General features: G+C 33.3%; 3 protein-coding genes across 3 annotated transcripts; 2 read left to right on the plus strand and 1 right to left on the minus strand.

Annotated features, from left to right (window-relative positions):
* Positions 1-2,381: 2,381 nt before the first annotated feature.
* On the plus strand, positions 2,382-4,144 carry LOC110638497 (uncharacterized). The gene is made up of 2 exons (XM_021789111.2): positions 2,382-3,006; positions 3,085-4,144. Exons 1-2 carry the CDS (start codon positions 2,770-2,772, stop codon positions 3,958-3,960), a joined length of 1,113 nt encoding a protein of 370 aa, XP_021644803.2. The 5' UTR covers positions 2,382-2,769; the 3' UTR covers positions 3,961-4,144.
* Positions 4,145-5,353: 1,209 nt separating this feature from the next.
* LOC110638238 (uncharacterized) lies at positions 5,354-7,162 on the plus strand. The gene is made up of 2 exons (XM_021788764.2): positions 5,354-5,947; positions 6,053-7,162. Exons 1-2 carry the CDS (start codon positions 5,625-5,627, stop codon positions 6,906-6,908), a joined length of 1,179 nt encoding a protein of 392 aa, XP_021644456.1. The 5' UTR covers positions 5,354-5,624; the 3' UTR covers positions 6,909-7,162.
* Positions 7,163-9,169: 2,007 nt separating this feature from the next.
* Positions 9,170-9,721, minus strand: LOC110643206 (probable E3 ubiquitin-protein ligase RHA1A). The gene has a single exon (XM_021795528.2). The coding sequence runs from the start codon at positions 9,704-9,706 to the stop codon at positions 9,227-9,229; it is 480 nt and encodes a 159-aa protein (XP_021651220.2). The 5' UTR covers positions 9,707-9,721; the 3' UTR covers positions 9,170-9,226.
* Positions 9,722-10,083: the final 362 nt, after the last annotated feature.

Consider the following 10,083-nt stretch of genomic DNA (forward strand, 5'->3'; position numbering starts at 1 on the left):
AAAAAATATTTAAAATTTAAATATGATTAACATTTTTATATAAAATTTAAAAATATTATTAACATATATGTAAATACAACTTCATAAATGTTGAAATATCCATTTAAAAATAAAATTTAGTTGATTAAATTTATTTAATTATATTAGTAATTGTAAAATTTAATTAATTTTTAATAATTTATTGATTTAACTGTTAATTTATTGATTGAATTAATGATTTGTCAACTCAATCATCTATTGGGTCAAATTTTAAATCGGATTTAATAACTATGAGTATAAATTTATTATAAATTATAAATAAAAATTATCTTTACACTAAAAAAAAAATTCAACCATTTTGTTTAAAAGGGAGAAGAGGAGCATTGTTTGATCAAATGATTAAATGGTAATGCCAAGGAGAGCCGGTAAACGGATGGTGATTAAGATTGATGAATGGGTCCCATAATTTTGGATACGATGAAGGAAAAAGGATTGAAGGGAGAGTTGGAAAGTCCAGCACGACACGTTAAAGGTCGTATGGAATTAAAGATAGGATTTGACACATGTAAACATCATCCTACTGCTTGTTTCAGACTCTGGGGGTCTCCATTGCATTACTGCATGCCTTCAAAATTCTACTAATCAAACCTCTCATCAACATGATTCCTGATGCAGCCTACCCCTAAATTTTTTCCCCTAAGTCAATCCTCGGACTTTTGGGATGGGACCACGCAGTGGATTTGACGGTGGGACACGTGCCCAAGATCTACCTAAACACGACATCGTATTGGACGCGTCACTTTTCAGTCTATCGCAAAAAAAAATTTGTCTTTGGTAGAATACAAGCACACGAAATTCAGAAACATCGTAATAATTTTCTTTATAGTTAAGGTCTTATTTATTTATTTTTATATATAATTTATATTTATTAATTAAAAAAATAAAATGGCAATCAATTGAAATAAATGATTAAGAATTATTAATTCTGAACGGTACTTTAATAAACATAGCAATGTAATTAAAAAGAGAGACCTAACAATTGGGATTTGAGAAGCAAATTCATGTACTTTAGTCAATACTTAAAAGTTAAAAATCTTTGAAAAGTTTGACTAATTGCACACCAACACCAACAAACACATTGATGGATGCATTGCATGCACATTGACAGAATTTATGTAGGACAGAGTTGCCACCTTGCTTGCAAATCATCATCTGAGCTGGACGTCTAGCCAACCACAAATAAACGCGTGGCAAATAATGTCACCTCCTTCTTGAGATGAATTTGGATTAACCAATTTATCATCAATGATTCCCATGCAAATAATGCATGGACTTTGGTTTACAAAGAGTGGGGTCAAGATTCCAATGTAATTTCCAATAATAAGAAAAATAAACAATAATTAAGCAAAAACACTGAAAATATATGATTGATGGAGAAGGAGAATTTTTAATATATGCTTAAGTAAAATTGTTATGATTTTATTAAGAGACGTGTTATGTTATTGAATCATTTGTGCGTGTGTATATATTTTTTTGTGTGTGTGAGTTATTCCTTATACATGAATTGGATACACGCGATTTCCCGTGTAAAAGGGCTGCTCCTTCGAAATCTCACATCGGTTATGAATAGCATGTGTAAGTGATTTAAATGGATTAAAATATCTTAATAAAATTTTCATAATTTTATTAAAAAATATCTTGTCATTAAATTACCTATGTGCGTATGTATACCTCTGAGAAAAAAGAAAATGAAGACAGTAGATTTTTTTTAACCAATTTAATTGTTTCTTTTTGGTATTTTTTTTAAATTAATGGATTGTGTTAATATACACATAAAGACAAGTAAAAATAAAAGTAAATTATAAATTAATTTTTGAAATATGTTAAGAGTTATATATTAGTGTCTTTAGTTTCCTAATTATAGATATAAACAATTATTTAATATATATTTGCATTATATACAAAATAATTATTATGCATTAATAATGTTAATAAATATAAAATAAAGAATTCAATTATGATTTATGTTTTAATAATATGATATTTTTATTTGAGAGCGAGAAAAATTTAAATATATAATAAAAATAAATTAAAAAGTTAAAAGAAAATAAAAGTGATGTCGATATTTTTAGTACGTTAATAATAAGTGATAAATAAATTGAAAATTAATTTCTGATTGGTTGATTTATACATCTTGGTGCATCTAAAACTTGTCTGTTAAATAATATGTTTTAAAATTTTGATTGAATTGCCATTTCAGGTCAGATGCTAATTGAAATCAGGCGGTGCTGTATAATTTTCTCCAGCTTTACTCAAATTGCTGTTGCATTCACTAACCTACACAATTATACCTTGCAGCAGGAACTAGTGCTTTGCTTCATCGCTCTTTCCTTTTTAGTTTATAATTATTTGGGGGTGGCTTCTAGTTCTCCACTTGAACACTATTCCTCTGTAAGAAAAGCGTAAAGGCAACGCCTCTCTCTACTATGACTGTCTATCTATCACTCCAAAGTCCAAAGTGTCATTGTACCTTGGCTTACTTGAAATCCAAAAGTTCTCACCTTTTCGTCCTCTCGTTCATTTCTTTCTCTAGCTCTTTAAGTTAAACTCTGCTTTCTCCACGCTGCCGCTGCCTCTTTTTTTTCGGTTTTCTGAAAACAACATTTGATCGTTTATGTTCATTGCTTAGCTATTTAATTGGATCCTTCTGCATCTTATTTCTTTGAGAATCTGGTCTTCAAAACCCAAGTAGTAATCTTTTCTTTTCTTTTCTTGAAGTTTTGGGAAGCTATGAAAGAGAGAGGCAAAGCTGTGGAGATATACAGCAATGACTTGTTCCAAGATGACAGCACTTCATCATCTGATCTTCCATGCAAGAAACACCCATCATCTTCTTCAGTTGGTATATGTGCTTATTGTCTCAAAGATCGTTTAGTCAAGCTGGTCTGTTCTGATTGTGGAGAGCAAAGGCTCTCTTCTTGCTCTTGCTCCGAGATCTCTTCCAATCGCAATTCCTGCACTGTTGAGGTAGGCAGTGTTGGTCGCATTTCGTTCTTGATAGAAAACGATAAAAAAACTGATATTTTTTCCCATTCTAATTCTAAGCCCAAAACTAGTGGAGAGAAAGCAGATGAAATAATCTTGCTTAAGAGAAGCAGTAGTAGCTGTGTTGAGATCAAGAGGAAAGGTGGGTTTTGGCGGATTGGCAAGTTGTTTGGCAAGAAAAGGGAAAAGGCTTGTGAGAGAAGCAGTGTTGGTGGTTTCGAAGAAAAAAGTGATCTCTGGGTTGTTGATTACATGGGTGTATCCAGGTCCAGGTCTCTATGCAGTTTCAGAGGAGGTGGCTTTTTTGGTTCTGAAGATGGAACCTTTTCTGGTGCCAGGAGTTCTATTTCAGCTGCTAGGAGTTCCATTTCAGCCGCTAGGAGTTCCATTTCAGCCGCTAGGAATTCTGGTGTCAATGGTGGTCTACTCTTTGATCCTGATAGAAAAAGTGGGTTCAGTGAAGCAGAACCAAGAAAAAGCGGCTTCGATGGTGAAAAGAAAGATGCTAGTGTTTTAGATCCCGAAAAGCTTGATCCTGGTTTTAGTAGCGGAGCAAATACTAGACGTGTATTTTCACTTAAAGAAGGCAACTTTACTACTATGGATGATTCAGGCTTCATTGACCTGAAGTTTGATTTCCCATCAGAGTCCAAGGCAGATTTATCTTCTGTCAAGATGGGTGGTGCTTTGTCAGATTCAAACTCTGCTTTTGGTAGCATGAGAGGCAGTGATTTTCTGCCACAGGATCAATGTGGAGGCCCTTTTGGGACACTCGTGGGAGATGGACTGTTCACTAATGGAGGTTCATGTAGGATCACAGTTAGTGACAGAGGAATCAAAAGGAGCAGGAAAAGTTTCAAGAGTTGGAGATGGATTTTCAGGCACAATCCAAATGCAGGGAAGAAAGATGAAGACCTTGTGGCCAAGCCCATGTAGCTTAGACCTGTCTTATTCTGTGCTTTTTTATTTTGGTCTTTCCATGCGTATTAATTTGGTCACTTCCGCTCTGCTTTTCTGTAGTTATTTTGATCAAGTTAAAAACAAAAACAAAAGTGACCAACAGGCATGAGTTGTTTACATGATTTTCACTTCAAGATTAAGGGAACAATAAGGCAAGAAATTAGGGGTTGGCACTATTCAGTCACAATTTAACCAATTAAATACGAGGCTCAAAACAAAATTTATATGTTCAGGGCTTAAAGCATGCCATCCTGGAGGGTTGATTGATTAAATTATTTGGACAATAAACAAGAAGGCGATGAATTTTCTTTCTTTGAATGTGAATAAATTATTTTTAACCAAATCAATAAGGGTAGCCTTATGCATACATATATTAATATCCTCTCAAATTTATCATGTTACTAATTTTGTTGATAAATATATTACATGTGTGACTGCAAATATCACCATCCTGAAAAATGGAAAACATTTCTATTTGCGAATGTGAATTCATGGCCTGGGTAGGCGGATTCGCAACTAATCTTGGCAGCTGTTCTGGAGCGGTTTTCTTGGATTGCAACTGGCTTGGGAGAAAAGGTTTGAGGTGTTGGTTGAAACCGATAGCTTGGCCGTGGTTTCTTTGCTTGCCAAGGAGTTCCCTACTATTAATTCTTGTTCTAGCTTGGAAAAGAGTATAAAGGATTTGATTGTTAGAGATTGGATAGTTCAAGTGTCTATCGTGACAGCAATAGGAGCGAGGATTGGTTAGCTTATTTTGATCAGTCTCTGGCTCTCTGTGGATACCATTTCCCAGGTTAACTAAAATGGGATTTGTAATGCACATAAGGGAGATATAATTCGGTAATATTGGGCTCATATCATAACTTATAAACCATTTAATTTAGCAAAAAGAAAAAAAGAACTATTTTCATAGATTAAGAAAATTGTTCCCACGTAGACACCCCAATGGTAAAAATTGATTTATCTTGTCTATGCACTTCATGGCACAAGGAATTAGACATGGAATGCTTAACAGGATCTCCTCCATGCCCTTCAGATGAGGAAAAAAAATAGTCAATATGATTAAATTTTGACTCATATAATATTTATCATGATTAACAACTACAATAAAATTATTACACATATAATGATTGTATTCATCGTATTCTAAAATTTCTCCTTCAAGAAATCTTATGACAAGTGGTATTTCCTGCGGGCTTCCACTGCCACAATTACCATAGAAATAGAATTCCTGACTAAATCTAAGTAGAATTATTTTACATTATCTAAAAGTTTGACCAAAGTCATAGAAATATATTCAATGGGTTGTAATTTTACACTTGCATATAAATTTTAAGATATTCCTTATTGTTAAAGTATCTTACCTGGGGAAGGTGTACTCTTTTTCTTGTTTTTCAAGCTAGAAGTTCAGAAACTTCCTAGCAAATAAGGCATTAGGTGAATACAATAATAGATGGAGAAATTGCATTGGAACTTCCTAGAAATTTGACTTAGGAATATATACGATCTTCCGGAGGTTGACTTAGCATTCCAATCTCAAATCTCTAGTTCTACAACTTATTGAGTTCAATATTTCCAGGGTTGCTCAATCTATTTTGATTCAATACTCATTTTAGACATCACAGAAAAAGGAATTTAAGATGTATGTGACAAGGCCTCTTTCAATGTATCAGAGAGATCCTTCAGCTCTTTCATTACCTCCTCCTGAGGGTCCAAATTCTGGTATCCTGGTAATCCAGGATGAAGAAGCTTATCAACCCACTTGCTGTTTTGGATTGTGCAAGAGCAATCTGGTAAGGAACCTGCCCTTCCCTCAAAATAAGAATTTAAAAGTTCATTACACAAGACAAACTGGAAAGCATCAACAAGTTTATATAAATCGCGTTCTCTTTATTCCTGTTCTTAATCTACCACTATTGTCCAATCAATACTACTGCATAGAGAGAAAAGGGAGGCACAAAGGGTATGTTCTTCTTCCTTTCTAGCAAGATTTTTTTTTTCTCATGTTCTAGTTATAGACATGCTTATGATAACCAATTAACCAAACCTTGACTTTATTAAATTTCAGGGCAGCTTACAGAAACTCGAAGGAGGAGGACATGAAGACATACTGTTTCTGCAGCTGTATTTCTGATTTAGAACCACTATCTTTGGATCCTCAGGACATATATCAGAAATTCGAAATTCGACATAGAAAATGGGGTGGTTTTGTTGCCAAATCCGTCCCTTCGGATGGGTTCCCTCCAAATTTCTTGAGGAGAAAAGATTGGGGAGTATATGCCTCTTCACCACCACGCGAACTCGAGTTAAAAGAAGCACCGGGACTTGACAAGACTGTCCGTGCCCGCCTTCCAGACTTCAACTTTCCATTATCATATAGAAGCCCTCCACCTGTGGTAGTAGGACGGTGGTACTGCCCTTTCATGTTTATCAGAGATGGAGCACTCAAAGATCAGATGGATAATTCAAGATATTATGAGATGACACTGGAGCAACAATGGCAACAAATTTTTGCTTGTGAAAGTAACTATAATGAAGGTAATGCTGTGACTGTGGATGTTACTGTTGAAACCGAAGTAGTTGCAGTTGCTGGAAAAGAAGCTATGCTGCAAAGTGAGAAGAATGTAATTGATGGGGTGATGTGGTTTAGGAGCCCTGATGATGTGGGAGGAGAAGCTATAGTGGGCTTAAGTTTAGCAGTTGTTGAGAGAATGAAGTGGGAGCAAGAGAGGTTTGGGTGGATTGGTGCAAAGGAGAGGCAAGTGAGGGTGAAGAGAGTGGAGGAATTTGGAGGCAGGGGAGGTTGGAGGAGATTTGGTTGCTATGTTTTGGTTGAGAGATTTGCATTGAAGAGAATGGATGGAAGCTTGTTGCTGACCTATGATTTCAAGCATACTCAACATATCATGAGCAAATGGGAGTAAGCTTAGATTTTGTCTGTTTTGCCCTACATATATATAAATGTAAATTTATCTTTATAACTTAAAAAATTCCATATATAAGATTGCAAAATACACCATCTTTTAGTGCTTCAGGGAACCTAATAAGTCCTCTTTCATGTAAAGTTATTATATTGTCATAAAATGAATGTATTGTTGATTGGATAAAGACATTCATTTTTCCTCTTCTTCAATGCTATGTACCAACACCAAATAAAATTCATCAGTGTTCTTGAGCCTTCCCCTTTTCCTTATTTTTTCTATGAGAATGATTTAAATTTATTCTTTAATTGATAGAGATTTTCTTCAATGCTTTAGGCTAGACTTTTCTTAAAAAAAACGCATTAATTTCCTCAAAATTGGATTCTGAATGGAGAAGAAATATAACAAAATTTTATATAATTAAATTGAAAAAATAATGGTATCTATGTATTTTTTATTAAAAAATCAATTTGCTTGGTGAACTGAAACTTATTTCTCTCTAAATCCTAATTGTGTTTAGTTTGGTGGGGGAGGGGGGGGGGGGGGGGGGTTGGGTTTTGTGGTGGTGGTTGTGCTGCTCTTGTTGTTGGTGTGCATATTAAATTAAGGTTTCAACCTCTGCTTTGGCCTTACTGCTATCCGCTAGACATGCTGAGTTAGGGAAAGTTAATGTACAGGGCCATTTGATGAAGGATTGTGTTGATCATTTGCTTAAAATATACATGTAGAATGTTCATGTAGTCTAATGCAGGGATAATTACTTACCCAAAAGCTAAATTAGCTCCAGATATGTGGACTGGTGTGCCACATCCTGAAAAGGTACTTCTAGATTAAATTCAGACTTGAAATTTTTAGGTGAACAAGTCGTCACCGAGTAGTTTCATGGTTCATATATACATGCATGAAGAGCAAGGACCATGATGATATAATGGTATCAATAACTATAAGTAAATAATTCTAATAAAGTAGTAGTTATGATGATAAAAGCAATCAAACATATATATATAAAGTCTAAAGAAATGATGGTGATGTAACATCTTTTAGGCTGCAAATCTTAGCTACCAGATTCTTGATTTCATGTGGATATTATGTATATAAATTTCTTTAGCGTGGGAAGAAATTCAAGAATATGTCAAAAAATTCATACCAATCGACAAGAAAATGGATGAAAAATTTTCACCCATCAAATCAACATGATAATAATGTGATAAACATGGTTTAAGCAATCCTTCCATGATTATTAATTAATTATTATTTTTATTATATATATATATATATATATTTCTAATGAATTTATTTATTTATTATAAAAGTTAAATACATATTTTCACTTTAAATTTTACTAAAAAAATATCGTGGCATCTAGGGATGGCAATGGATAGGGTACCCGCAAAAATTATCATACCCGAATCCAAACCCGAAACCCAATTAATATTCTCAAAACTCAAACCCGTCCCAAACCGATTAAAATTTATTCTCAATTATCCGAACCTGTCCCAAACCCGATTGCTATTACCTGAAAAATACCCGAATCCGTTTAATTTTATATATTTAATTAATAATTTATATAAAAAATTATTTTTATTAATAATTTATATTTTAAAATTTTAAAAATTTCATAAAATATTTTAATTTTTTTTTATATAAAATAAAATATATAAAAATTTATAAATAGTATTAAAAAAATATATATTTTATATTTAATTAAATATTTATGTATACAGATTCGAGTAACGTATACCAACATATAAAATTCAAACCCGATTCGAACTCCTCATGCGTATTAAATTTCAAACCCGAACCGGTCTCAAATCCGATTATATACTACTCAAACCCGCCCTATTAGGGTTCTGTCGGATCGGGTACCCGCAAAAACTCGACCCGTTACCATCCCTAGTGGCACCTTGAACTTTTAAAATATCTCATGACACATTTCATTTCTTATAAATGTCTCATGATACACTTTAACATTTGTAAAAATGAAATTAAAATAAATACTCTTCGAATCATAGTCAGCAAATTGCCATATCAGTATATTGAAGGTTATCTTAATTTCACTCTTACAGAAGTTGAGGTGCATTATGGAAAGTTCATAAGAGTTGAGGTATATCATGAGATATTTTAAAAATTTAGAGTGTCACAATAATTTTTTAGTAAAATTCAAAAGTAAAAATATATATTCAATCTATCATTAAAAAAAAGATGAAAATTCGAGTTTAAATTGAAAAGGGGGCATTTCCGCAATGAGAGATGGAAGTTATGCATTGAATTTAATATAGTATAATTAATTTGGATAATAATGATTACGATGACAAGTGAATCTATCTAAGCCACCAAGTATCACGATCATCAGACGCCATGAAAGAAGAAAACTTGAACACCAAAACTTGAACTCCAAGCTCAGAGATTGCCCTACGTGGAGCAAGCGAGCCCCTGCAGAGAGGGCAAGTCATGTGACCATGAGCTATCCATCTATCCAAGCAAACTTTATGAAAGATATGGCTACATCTTCTTGATTCTCTAATCTCTTCTCCATGTTCAATCTTGCTTAGACAAACTGCACATTCTATGGCTTCACTACTTGGGTCGCACTTATAGTAGCACTGCCTTGTGCTTAGCTCTTCATCACCAAAATCTTTTGGCTTGCAAAGGTGATGGTCTTGGAAGAGAGGATTCGGAATCAATAAATTCAATGCCCATTTGAAGTGGGTAGAGATCAAACTCAAGTATTTGAACATGGGCTTGATTGAAAGTTGCAGAAGAAAGAACACAGTGGGAGTGGGTGCCAAATTGTTTATCATTTGATGATTATATAGCAAGTGTGGCTATAATAATAGGCCCCGATGTCACCTACTGCGCCACTCTCCTCGCGACAAGTCAAAATCACGCAAAATACATACAGACAGTTAATATACTCACCAATAATTTAATACTCATTTGTAAAAGAAAAAAAGAAAAAAAAATTATATATATATATATATATATATATATATATATATATATATATATATATATATATATATATATATATATATCGAAGAGAGATTATATTTGTGAGAACTCGATCTTGGCTATTAAAATTTAGGAAATAAATATCTAATAAAATTTAAATTTTTTAATTAATATAAGTCTTCAAAATCAAATAATGTATAAGGGGTTCAAGAAAATAATATCTGAA

Source organism: Hevea brasiliensis, chromosome 17 (assembly GCF_030052815.1).
Source record: "Hevea brasiliensis isolate MT/VB/25A 57/8 chromosome 17, ASM3005281v1, whole genome shotgun sequence".
NCBI classification, from domain to species: Eukaryota; Viridiplantae; Streptophyta; class Magnoliopsida; order Malpighiales; family Euphorbiaceae; genus Hevea; species Hevea brasiliensis.

Bases quoted from the DNA above. Each gene is read 5' to 3' on its own strand.
- LOC110638497 (XM_021789111.2), top strand. From the start codon at position 2,770: ATGAAAGAGAGAGGCAAAGCTGTGGAGATATACAGCAATGACTTGTTC. The intron at 3,007-3,084 runs GTAGGCAGTGTT...TCTAATTCTAAG, and splicing joins GCAATTCCTGCACTGTTGAG to CCCAAAACTAGTGGAGAGAA.
- LOC110638238 (XM_021788764.2), top strand. From the start codon at position 5,625: ATGTATGTGACAAGGCCTCTTTCAATGTATCAGAGAGATCCTTCAGCT. The intron at 5,948-6,052 runs GTATGTTCTTCT...ATTAAATTTCAG, and splicing joins AGAAAAGGGAGGCACAAAGG to GGCAGCTTACAGAAACTCGA.
- LOC110643206 (XM_021795528.2), bottom strand. From the start codon at position 9,706: ATGATAAACAATTTGGCACCCACTCCCACTGTGTTCTTTCTTCTGCAA.